At 40.0% G+C, this 12,716-nt stretch overlaps 1 protein-coding gene across 7 annotated transcripts in view; it reads left to right on the top strand.

The window, feature by feature from the left end:
• The window catches only part of MAP3K4 (mitogen-activated protein kinase kinase kinase 4), a 62,987-nt gene that overhangs the window by 48,806 nt on the left and 1,465 nt on the right, over positions 1–12,716 (top strand). For 5 of the 7 annotated variants that reach the window (XM_053938006.1, XM_053938005.1, XM_053938003.1 and 2 more), the window contains 7 exons: positions 280–471; positions 1,103–1,173; positions 3,296–3,412; positions 4,803–4,962; positions 11,571–11,693; positions 12,230–12,336; positions 12,537–12,716. In XM_053938006.1, coding sequence (XP_053793981.1) covers positions 280–471; positions 1,103–1,173; positions 3,296–3,412; positions 4,803–4,962; positions 11,571–11,693; positions 12,230–12,336; positions 12,537–12,716 — 950 coding nt within the window. Of the gene's footprint in view, positions 1–279; positions 472–1,102; positions 1,174–3,295; positions 3,413–4,802; positions 4,963–5,710; positions 5,754–5,854; positions 5,948–11,570; positions 11,694–12,229; positions 12,337–12,536 lie in introns of those variants that run through there. The other 2 variants (XM_053938007.1, XM_053938008.1) reach the window with 2 other exon arrangements.

The following is a 12,716-nucleotide window of genomic DNA, read 5'->3' as shown; positions in this document are numbered from 1 at the left end:
GCAGACAAGTGTGCTTCATTTCATAAATGTGATTTCCTTGAATCAAGTAAGAGATGATTAGGAAAGTATCACTGTTCTCATTTTACCGTAGTTTCGTATGTGATTCGTAATGATAGTTTCATATGTGATTGTTAAAATGTCTTATTCTTTTCCTACATCTTAATTAGACTCACAAAATAGTTTTCTTTTAACTCTGGTTACTTCATGTGATATCAAAAGATAACACAATACAGTGGTGAATATTTCTCAATCAAGGAAATTGTTCATCACTCTTTTTAGACACTGCTTCCAAGCAAGCCCCAATGGAAGCTGTTCAAAGGTCTGTTCAGTTGTTTGAAGAAAGGAGATACAGAGAGATGAGAAGGAAGAACATCATTGGCCAAGTTTGTGACACACCGAAATCTTACGATAATGTCATGCACGTAGGTTTGAGAAAAGTGACTTTCAAGTGGCAGAGAGGAAACAAAATTGGTATGTTCTTTATACTTTCATTTATCTAGCTAAAATACCAAACTTCATATTTTTGAAGGAAATCAAAGACTGTTTAAAAATCTTGTCTCTGCATAGGTATTGTCACTTTACTGAAATCAAAATGTTAAAATATAAAATACTGTTATGGCTAGGATTTTCTTAATGTAGAAGGTCACTGATGTTTTCATTGGTCAAATAACAGGAAACAAGGAGAAGGACTTGGTTAGGACTATTACTTAGGTATGATCTTGTGTTACCTCCTTGTGTTTAACCCTATAAAAGTTCTACATTTGGAAGAACCAGAAATATGAATGGAAATTAGTTGGAACTCTGGGATTTAATTCACCAATATTATTGCTTCCCCCATATTACCATATTTTACTCTCTGGTTTGGGATTTTGGGGGAAAATACTTGTTCTTGAGAAATTTTCTTTCAGGTCAGCCAATTAAAGTTTTTAGTTTCATTCAGCTTGAATTCAGGGCTATGAATGTAGTATTGTTACAGTTAAAAGCTACTTGGAGTTGTAAATTAAAAGGAAGGTAAAAAGCAGTGATGTTCCCTCATTGCAGTTGATGTACCTGTTGCTTGTTGGAGGCAATGTACTGAATTTTCCTTACCTTAACTTCGCAGGTGAAGGCCAGTATGGGAAGGTGTATACCTGTATCAGTGTTGACACTGGAGAGCTGATGGCTATGAAGGAAGTGAGTACTGTGAATACAAGAATCACTGCTGCCCTTGTTTTTTTCCTAAGCCAAATGTGGGTGACGTAGGAGGCATTGAGGGTTTCTGCACACTGCTGTTAGCTAACGGGGAAAGGATAGGAAGACAAATTGTTTCTTCATGTAGCCACAGCTGCTGTTAGCACTGTTTCCTCAAGTTGCTTTTCAGTTTATAACTTTCAATTTCAATGTTTGTAAAATGGATGGTTTTTTTACTGATCTCATAGGATGGTTGTGAATTTAAATGAATGCTTAATATGTGTGAACTTCCATTAAGAGATTTTAAATAATTTTGAGAGATTAGTGAAGACTGTACACAAATTTATATTTTACTTTTCACTGTTTCCTCTCACATTTTATTACTTTTTTCTTCATTCTTTAGAGCAAAAGATAGGAATTGTGACATCAGATGTTTTTCAGCTTCTCCCGTAGTGTGAGCTAAGTTGAGTCACAAAACTGACTAACTTGGTGGGTACAGAAAATCTAGTTTTCAGGATAGAAGTAAGTAAAGCTGTGTAGGTGTAGAGATCTGTTTCCCCTACAACACCTCGTGCTTGTTTTTCTTTTAAATTATTGTTTAGTTTTAATGCATTTCCACATCTTTAGACAACTGCAAGCATTAAGTGTTCACAGCACTTACTGTGACAGCCATTGGATGTTGCAGCAGTTACAATTTGAACCAAGTCTTACACACACACACACACCCACACACACACACACACATTATGTATGTGTAGAGGTGTAGGTTATGTATGTCCAAGGTGTAGAAAAGCAAGACTGGGCTTGTGCTTAACTTCTTGTACCATACTCAGTCACTGACTAATACGAACACTTGAGATTTTTTTGCTGTTATGTTTCTTTTCTCCTGATGAAATTACATTTCCACCTCTCCCCATCAGCTGCACTCTGTTTCTGTAATTCAGAGCTGCTTTCTAGGTGCAGGTGCTGTTTACAGATTAGTGTGTGTGTGCTCTTTAGCAGAAGCTGAAGTCAGCTCATTAATAGATCTTGTTTGAGAGATGTTTGTTTCACTAGGCTTGAATGAAAACTCTTTGCAACTTCCAAATAAAAGACTTTTCTGGATTTCTTTAAGAATAACTTGGGGGAAGATAGATTTATTGATATTTTTTTTAACTGGTTAAGGATACTGCATTCTCCTGCCCTTGCACCAATGACACTGTGGTTGTATTACCTCAACCACAGTGTCATTAAAATGACTTCAGATTATAGTGGACAAGCTTTACTACAAATACACAGTATTGCACCCATGCATTAGGGAATATGTAAAATACTTGAATATCATTTGTCATCTTTTTGTAATCTTCATATATTTAATTATACCACTGCTTGAGTACAAACTGTATCCTGGAATTGTTACACAGAACATAACAATCATAACATCCTAGCAACTGAAGGCAATACATGTGAATTTATTTCTTTAGCAGTTGTCCTGCACTCAGTTAATGAAGTGCAGGACATAACTTGCTATTCATCTTGCATGGTTAGAAGCTTTAAATCAGTTTTTCAGAATACCTGATGTTTTTCGTCATTGAACAGTCAATCTCAGCATATTGTAGAAGTAATGAAAACCTGTTTCTTTCATCAAAACTTTTGTTTGTATTTGTTTCATGCCACATCTTTGCAGCTGCCTTGTTCTCATTGAATAAACTCCTCAAAGAGATCACTTAGACTCTGGTGATGAAGTACCTGGCAGAAAATCTTTGTTGAATGATAGTTCTCTCTGATGTTGCTTTCAGATTCTCTTGTATTGTGTCTGTATACCACACTTAAGCTAGAAGGCAAGCACAGAAGTGCTATATATGTGTACATGAGTGTATTGACACATTTAAGTAACATAATTTTGCTCTTCTAAAGTTTCTAAATCATCATAGTTGTAGGTATTGTTCCAGAAATAGCTTAGTGTGCTTTATTTGTTTCAGTTTGGTGATGGAGAGGGGTAATTTGGGACTTTCTGTGATACGCTATTTAACAACAACAACAACAGCAGCTTTTTGTTGCATTTGAGTTTAGGATGGGTTGTTTGCTTTTTTTGTTCCTTATTAATTTGAAATAGCAGCAAAATAATGGCAAATCTTTCTTGCAGATAAGATTTCAACCTAATGATCACAAAACCATCAAAGAAACAGCTGATGAACTGAAGATTTTTGAAGGCATCAAACACCCTAATCTGGTTCGTTATTTTGGTGTGGAGCTCCACAGGGTAAGAAAACATAAATTATTGGGCCTTTTCTTATAAGGCAGAGTGAAAATTTTAAGAAGCTTTGCATTATTGGAGGTTTTTACATGAAAACATTCTAGTTAATCTTCTCGGGTTATCTCTGTGAATAGCAGTGTGTCTTTTTTCCTCTGGATATTGAGGTCTCTGAAACATAGTTAGGAGAGACTTTTTGGAACTGATACATAAACAGAGGAGGCTTAAAATAAGTGAATAGAGTGAGTAATGCTGGAACTATTCTATGCTGCTACTCTGTTGAACTGGTCTAAAAGCAAGTTATATCATATATGGTATGGTAATTTCTGTATGTAGATAAAGACTAGACAGGCTAAAACCTGTCCCTGTTAGCAAAGGTTGTACCTGTATTGTATCATGCTGATTCCTGGAAAAATCTTCTGCTGGTATTTAAATCTTGATTCCAGACAAGTATTGGAATTTGGCTAGCATCTCTTCAAAAGGAAAAAGCAAGTTTTCTTGCTTGAGCAGCAGAACTAATGAAATGTATTTTTCTATGGAGTTGGATTCCAGAGTTGTGTGCTGGGATACTCAACTTCTTACTACTCTCTGCTTTCCACATGCTCTTCCCACTTGTGAGTCTCAAGTCCTCATGTCTTGCTGGAAAGTGCTGCTTGGATTTAACTGGTTTGCTCAATATGGAAGAAGTGGTTTTCGTGACCCATTGCTGGTTTAGAAGGGGACATAGGCTGCTTTCTGCAGTTCTCTATTTGAGACACAAATCTGGGTGTCTATGCCACTGGGTCATTGGTTTCTTGGACTAGATTCTAAGTCTCTTTGGTGTCTTTGCCATCTTTTTATATTAATTCAGTCTGTTTGAAATCAGCTGCTCTTGGAGACAGAGTGGGAGCACAAACCTAATTTTTTCCTTAAAGTGAGTTCGAGTTGGCATGCTTGTTCAAGCCACAGCAAAGAACAAAAAACTTGCCCATTTCAAGCAGTTAACACATGATACTGCAGGAACTGAGACAGAGAGAAGGGATAAAAAAATAAGCCCAAAACATAATTTCGTGCCCTGTTTTCCCCCTTCTCTAAATAAGGAAAGAATCTCTATCAATTTCTGTGTAATACGCCTGCAAGGTTTCCAAAGTGTCATTTGCTTGATGCCAAAGCACTGTATTTTTATACCACCGAATAGTATCAGTTATGTACTAATGATGCAGATGGGTGTGTAGCAGAGTTTCCATAGCTGTGCAATAGAATATTAGATACTTCATGGTAAGTGATACTTTCATTAAGACATTACAAGATACTTTTGTTATTTATTTCATGAACAATGAAGGATGTAGGGAAAAGTATATCTTAATTCAGTGTTTAAAAGATAAAAACCCAATGAAATCTGGTTTGTTTCCCAAAACAGGAGGAAATGTACATCTTCATGGAATACTGTGATGAGGGCACTCTGGAGGAGGTATCAAAACTGGGCCTTCAGGAGCATGTCATTAGGCTGTACTCAAAGCAGATCACGATTGCTATCAATGTACTTCATGAACATGGTATTGTTCATAGAGACATTAAAGGTAATGTTAACCAAAAAGGTAATGTTGTTTCAGTGTGGTAGATGTGAGCAGGGGGAAGGATGGGGGCATGTATTTGCATATTTAGTGTGCATTATCTATGCAGCCATTATTTGTATAAAGCCTTCTGTTAAGTTTTCAGTTTACAAGCTATTGGGTAGTTTCATGCTTTTTCTTTTATGTGTAGATTGTAAAAAACATTCACAATTGTCATTTCAAACTCATAAATTTTGCCCATGATTTATATAGTTTTCTTAGAGGTTGTTAAGATTATTGGGGATTTATCTAAACTCAGTTGTTAGTCCTTGCATTTTTTAGCACTAATGTACTGAGTTATGTAATGCTGTTTTCCTTCTTGTCTGTGCAAATAAGTGGTGTTTTCTGGAGCTGACAGGCAGTGTACAGTGCTAGAGTCGTGCATCAGAACTTTTCCTTGTGATTCCATTTTCCCAAAGAGTTTGGAATTTCAGATGAATGGCTGATTAAACTTAGTAACAAAACTGTTGTTAAAAGAACTTAAGTGATTTTAGGATATCCCTTTACCTAGTGTTTTTTTTTTCTGTACATTTATCTTCTCGTGCCTGGCTGTCAGCATTTGCATATGTAATTAGCAGACTGAAAGTACAGTAACCAAAGGGGGGTTGGGCTTGGCATTTAAGATACCCAGTGTCAGTCCTCATTTCAGGTTCATTTTTCTTTTTCTGCGCCTTCCAACAACATCCTCCATGTCTGGTTATCTTGGTTTTGTTAGTCTGGCATATTTGGCTCACCGATGGCAGGAAACTTAGGTGAAGGTAGGAGAAGCAATGCACACAATATGCCCTGTGAATGCTCATTTTGTGACAAGGCAGTGCAACCCAACGATGCTGGGTTTCTATGTCCCTCTTGCTCACAGGGTTTTGAATCACCGCAGCAGTGTAGGAGGTTCCCAGTTGCTCTTGGTCCTTTGGCCTCGTGCTTCTCATTTGGGAAAAGAACTATCTACGATCCAGAGGCCTTCCACCCAGGTAGGCCACTCTTGAGTCAGTTTTGGCTTTTTTTTTTTTCCTAGAAAACACTTTCCCTCACTCCCATTCCCCAGCAATCTTACCTTTTCTGGTTCTCCTTCCTCACCAAAGGTTTCTCTCCAGTTGTGGATTTCCCTTTGTGCTTTTCACAGTTCCCTCCTTGCCCTTTTCTTGATCATTCCTTGTCCAGGTTCTGCTTAGCTGGATTATGGTCTCCTGGAAGCTCGTTGTGATCAAAATCCAAGGCTGGCTGGCAGGGATTTCTTTTGTGCTGCTCAATGTCATTGCTGATATCTGGATATGTTTCCAAATAGGTCTTCTGCTCTTCAGGGAAATGCATGGAGCGAGAAAAGCTGTTTAACAGAACTGTAATGTTGTGTTACCTGAGAGCATTTCTATCGCAACAGGTTCCTTACGTCAAATGTTGGAGTGTTTCTTGAGAGTAACAGTGAGTCACTGCAGGCACATCTGTGTATAGACCTTCCTGAAACTCCATGGCAGAATATAAAGACAGACCACAGAGGGTATTTTGATAAAGGTTACTTGATGCATTGGAAGTCTTTTGCTCATTGACTTCTTTTATGCTAACGTTGCATCCCCAAGTTTTCATGCTAACAGCAGTAAAGAACACTCTAATTTTAATTTTATCTCTTGGGTAGACTGGTACTCTTATTTTTCTGATAGGGAAGAATGACATTCAGACTGTTAAAACACTTTCCTATGAAAATCTCGCTGTCAGATCACACGAGATCTCTCATAGCCAGTTTGTTTAACATCACTGTCGATCTATTTCTTTAGCAGCAGATAAGCAATTCTTATAATGATTGTTTATCTGTATCCTGCAATACACCTGTACTTGGTGTCTGCAAGTACCTTGTGCTCAAAAATAGACTTTTGATTAGTAGTGTCCTCTTGTGCCACTGTTGTCTTTCAGATGCTATTATGGCATCCAGCTCTGTGTGGGTAAAAGACAAAGCAAGATACAGCTGCCAAAAACATTTTTCAGCCTGTGGTGGTGACGGCAGATGAAGGGTTATGTCAGCTGGTTATTACATTTGGCTGCACTGCTTTTGCTTAGTCTGCATCATTTTGAAAAGTAGGTGATGCTGGTCTGTAGCAGGAGATAGTCTCTTGTGATACTCTTTTAATCTGTGTTCTAGGTATTGAATTTTAATTCCTGTGGCTAAGCCCCATTTCCTTGGTTAGAATTATTTCACTTTTTGTAAGGAAGTTGTTCTGGTCAGTGATGCAGGATGAGGGAATGTTTAATGCTGGAGGGAACCTGTGGACATCTCTGAGCCCTCTGTCCTAAACAGAGCCAGCCTTAGTATCAGATCCAATGACAGATCAGATCAGATTGCTCAGGACATTGTTGAGGTGACATATATGTGTATCTCCAGGGATGGGGATGCCCTGTTCCAATGACTGACCTATTCCCATTGTGAAAAGCTTTTTCCTGATAGCTGCATGGAATCTGCAAAGGTTGCTGTTGTGGCCATTGCTGCATGACCATTTCACAGTGTGCCTTTGAGGGAAAAGTCTGTTTCTGCAGTGTTGCTCTCCTCCCGTTACACAGCTGAAAACAGCAGTAAATCCCCTGCACACACGCTCCCCCAAGCATCCCTTCTTCAAGCTCAGCAAACCCGTCTTTGCAGCCTTTCCTTGTATGTTGGGTGCACCAGCCCTCTGAACATCTTGACACCACTGTCCTGGGTTTGCTCCAGTGTGTCATTGTCACTCTTGTGCTGGAGAGCCTAAAAACAAGACACAGCACTTAAGGTGTGATCCCATAAGTGCAGAATTGAGAGGAATTAATGAGGCCATGCCTGGTAGATTCTCTTCAGGAGAGAAGGGTATGTTCTTGAAGAGCGCTTGGATGAATACAGAAAATGAAAGGATTATATCTGCAGCTTTTGTAAATCAGAAACCTTGAATGAGATGCCCTATACAAAAAAGTCTTCATCAAACTGCTACTGTATTATTGTCTTCTTGTAATCTTCTTGTTAGCTCAAAACTTCTGCTATCCTGTCTTCCTGATGAGCACAAAGGAAGGAATGTCATTTAGCAAGAGCTGGAAAACTGCAACAGGAGACTGTGGGCATGTGTCATGCTCTCTAAGAGACTGAGAAAAAAGAGCATGCGGAAGCTGATTTTCTCATCCAAGGGTAGCATTTGGACTGCTTGTTTCTTGAATTAATTTCGCTGCTGCACTGCTTAAGCACTGGCTGTGGAATGTCTGAGCTGCCTCTTTTTCTGAAATTACAGCACCACGTTTAGTGGGGCTTTTTGTACTGCTCCATGTACTCACAGGATTTCCACCAAAACCTTTGGAGTATTATGCTGGTGCAGTTTTCACTGCTCTTACTATGGGGCTGATTTGGCAGCGGTACAGGGCATGAAACTTGAGTTTAAATGCTTTAGGTTTGGGCTGCTCTAGCAGGAATGTGGCTTTTGGCACTGTCTCTTCAAAGTGTGCCCAGGAGGACCTGTGCTGTAACAGCAGAGGAGGGCTGTGCACAACTGGGCAACCTCCTGCCTTTGCCAAGCGCGTCCAGTGATGGTGCTTCAGACAGTGCATGTGTAAGGGGAGAGAAGGAAAAGATGGGGGCGGTCTCTTTCTGCCATTTTACTCATGGTCTTTGGTTTTATTTTGCCTGTTTACCATGTGGATGTGTAGGACTTTTGTGTTACAAAAGCATCAGGCATCTTCAAAGTACTGTCCTCTTATCTGCTCTTCTTACATGGGTCCTGCTGGATCTATGCAGGTTTCAGTTACTGCTTTTACAGACTTCTCCTGCACTCTGCTCTTGGTTTTTGAACAAGCAGTTTACAAAACAAGCTCCAGTGATACCACATCAGTGGAAGCTGACAGTAAGTGTCTGCAACACTTCATGTGCTGTCTCTGGCTTCTTGCTGAAACTTTGATTCAGTGCTTTATTCCATTTGACAGTTCTAAGTGCTTTCAGGAAAAAAGGCTCACAAGAGCTTACATGGCAATACTTAGGCTAAATTGTCATTAGTTTTTATTAAAAGGGATAAAGTCTAGTTTGCAAGGCCTTGGAAGAAGATTTTGAACTGTATTAAACTAAACTATTCTGGTAGCCTAAATTCTGTCAGAAGAGAGATTGTTGCACTTCAGCACTGCCAGGCTCCATTCACTGTAGTAGCTGGAAACACTTTGTAGCCTTCTGTGAAATTTTCATGTTGCTTTCTTGAGGAATGGAAGCAAAAGTTTCCAGAACATCCTTGAAAAGCTGTTTGCTAGTGAGGACTGTTTTTCCTAAACTCTTTTTTTAGGCTAAGTGTACCTACTTTCTATCTGACAAGCAACTGCTTGAAAACATTGGAAAAGCAGTTGACAGTTCAAAGGAAGAAGAAGCTGTCACTCTCCTAATGCATTGTCCATACTTAGTGTTCCATCAAGCAGCCTTCTTGTACTGCTTTGTGTCTTTCTGGATCCTTCATTCAAGGAGCTGAGGGATGGTCTACCCAACTCCATTACACACACCTGTGATTGCACAGTGACTCTGAACATAGGTCCCACTGACGGCAAACAGCAGAATCCAGTGAAAGAATTCTGGAGGATGTCCAAGCATTTGAATGCCAGAAGTGGAAAACCATTGCACACAATGTGGAGATGAGTTGTATTCCCTGAATGTTAATTCTTTTAGGACTTGTAAAAATCTACAGTAACTAAAGGTTGGAATTTACTTCTGTTAATGATTTTGCACACTCATCAGTTGCAGTTCTATGTAACACCTCTTGGACTAAATAGTTACCAGCTATTGTCAGAATAGTCAGAGTCCTTAGAGAAGTGGGCAGGGTTTTGGCATCATTGACCTGCACTGCCTTTTTTTGACTTGAGCTTTTTGAGGATTCTTTGTATTCTTTATGAATATCTTGGGGATGCCCAACCAAGTGAATGGGAAAAGACTATTAACTAAGACTAACACAAAGGAGCAGCAGCCAAGAATTTCTGCACTGCTCAAAGTGGAACAAAAGTGAAAAACTTTGGAAGGTTCTATTGAGATGAGCCATTTTTGAATTAATCTTTTGTGTGACATGGGAAGAGGCTTATGTGTAGTGAACAACATCTGCCTACTCCTAGAGTAGGTGAGCAGTTTGTTTTGTGCATACTATCTATCTTTGCTCAAGAAACACCACAGCTGAAGTTCTATTTCTGCCAGGTGATACTTGTAGCCTATTTGTACTTTCATTGTGATACTTGACGAGTCCAGAATGTGGCCTAACATAAGGAGCTCCTTCTGCTCTACCTGTTTTCTCTTGCTGTCAAAATGAATATTTTGGCAGGATGTTGAATGAAAGAAAACCACAGGTTGTCAAAACCACTTGGTTTATTTTGTATTGTTCTGTCGAACAACTGACTTGAAGCCACTTGCAGATTCCCCTTGGAGATTTTTAACTATGCTAGGGAAGTTTGTTCCAGTGTAAGCTGCCAGTATAGCAAGTTATTTTAATGGTAGTCCTACTCCAAAAATTACTCTGGAAGTAAAGTGCAATAGGAGCAGGCACTTGGTAGTGTAAGTAATAAAATGCTCTAAACTCTGTTTTGCAAGTCAACTGTGACCATAGGGTCATTAAGGTTGGAAAAGACCTCCAAGATTGAGTCCAACCTTGGACAAACCACCACTATGTCAGACAACCAAACCATGGCATTGCCATGCCCAATTGTATTTGAACACTTCCAGGGACAGTGACTCCACCACCTCCCTGGGCAGCCTGTTTCAATGCCTGACCACTCTTTCAGTGAAGAAATTCCTCCTGATGTCCGACCTGAACCTCCCCTAGTGCAGCTTGAGGCCATTTGCTCTTGTCTGTCCCTGGTTGCCTGGTAGAAGAGGCAGACCCCCACCTGGTTACCGCCTCCTTTCAGGCAGTTGTAGAGAGCAATGTCTCCCTTGAGCCTCCTTTTCTCCAGGCTAAACACCCCCAGCTGCCTCAGCCACTCCTCACAGGACTTGTGCTCCACACCCTTCACCGACTCTGGTGCCCTTCTCTGGATGTGCTCCAGCACCTCAATGTCCTTCTTGTAGTGAGGGGCCCAGAGCTGCACACAGAACTTGAGGTGCAGCCTCACCAGAGCCCAATACAGGAGGATGATCCCTTCCTTTGTCCTGCTGGCCACACTATTTTTATTGATAAATATGATATCATCTATCTTGACTCAGAAGAACTGAAGAGGTACTAGTGGGAGGGATGCAGCAATGGCCTCTGCCAGGAAGCAGTTTCTTCTGAGTTCAGTGCTCACAAGGAGAAGCACTGGAATTCCTCAAGAAGGCATTTCTTGTAACGAGCTTGTATGGAAAGCTGTTTAGTTTGCCTGCCATACTGGTTTTTTTTTTTTTTTGTTTTGTTTTGTTTTTTGTTTGAACACTTGTCAACTTCCAGTACAATTCATATTAGCACAAACCCACCAGAACATGTTACATTTTTAATGCTGTAATATTCCACAGTTAATTCACAGGTAAAGATCTAAATGTGAAGTCAGCTGTTATCCACTGCAACCTCCAAGACTATATTGAGAAGCCCTCAAATTCAGCTCTGGTTTAAACAAGTGTGTCTGCGTTTCATTGTGTTTCCTAGGAGCCAACATCTTTCTTACCTCATCTGGACTGATTAAACTAGGAGACTTTGGCTGCTCAGTGAAGCTGAAGAACAATACCCAGACAATGCCTGGAGAAGTGAACAGTACCTTGGGGACTGCAGGTGAGGAAGCTTGTGCTAGGCACGTACTTGTCTAGTTAGCATAAAGGAAGATACCTCCGCCAGAAGTCTGGAATAAAACCATGTGTTTCAGGGAAACTTGATTTTACCTTAGCTAGTTTTGTGCTTTACATCCAGAAGCCAAAACAATAAGTGAATGATATAATGTGAGAGTTAAAATGGTATTTGTAACTATAGAGATGCTGGAGCATGTGTTTTCTGGGGTTGTATTTTTCTCTGCAGCCTTACTGAAACAGTACTCTTCACCAAACAGCTGCTTAATAGATTTTCAGAAAATGGCAGTCACTGAAAGCATGTACTGTAACAGCGTTTTCAATATCACTTTTCAAACTGAAAGACAGTTGTGCTGAAAACATGTCAAAAACCAAGAAACCAGCAAATGGCAAAACTTAGCAAGAAAACCTGAGTAGTAATTCACTGGGTATTTAAAAAAGCTTTTCGTTTACCCAGTCAGTCACTTGATGTATATGGTTCCTTCTGCTGTATGAACTGATGGCATCATATATGTTGTTTCAAAGCATACATGGCCCCGGAAGTAATCACTAGAGCTAAAGGAGAAGGGCATGGACGTGCAGCAGACATCTGGAGCCTGGGCTGTGTTGTCATAGAGATGGTCACGGGCAAGGTAGGGATGTTTCATGTATTGATGAAAAGCAAACTGTTCTCAGCATTTTTTCTGCAAATTCCGGTCTCAGCAGTTTGTCACACTCATGTCTGCAAGGACTGGGATGGTTTTTCATTTCCTGGAGCACAGAAATACATGTTCTAGTGGGTAGCAAGTTACTCACTAATGCTTGCACTTAGCAATGCTGTCACCTATTGCAGAGGCCTTGGCATGAATATGAGCACAACTTCCAGATCATGTATAAAGTGGGAATGGGTCATAAACCTCCTATTCCTGACAAAGTGAGCCCAGAAGGGAAAGACTTCCTTTGCCACTGCCTGGAAAGTGACCCAAAGATGAGGTGGACGGCCAGCCAGCTTCTTGATCATCCTTTTGTCAAG

This window comes from Vidua chalybeata, chromosome 3 (genome assembly GCF_026979565.1).
Source record: "Vidua chalybeata isolate OUT-0048 chromosome 3, bVidCha1 merged haplotype, whole genome shotgun sequence".
Lineage (NCBI taxonomy): Eukaryota > Metazoa > Chordata > Aves > Passeriformes > Viduidae > Vidua > Vidua chalybeata.
Note: the sequence above shows the minus strand (reverse complement) of the source record. Positions and strands in the feature narration are given on the sequence as shown.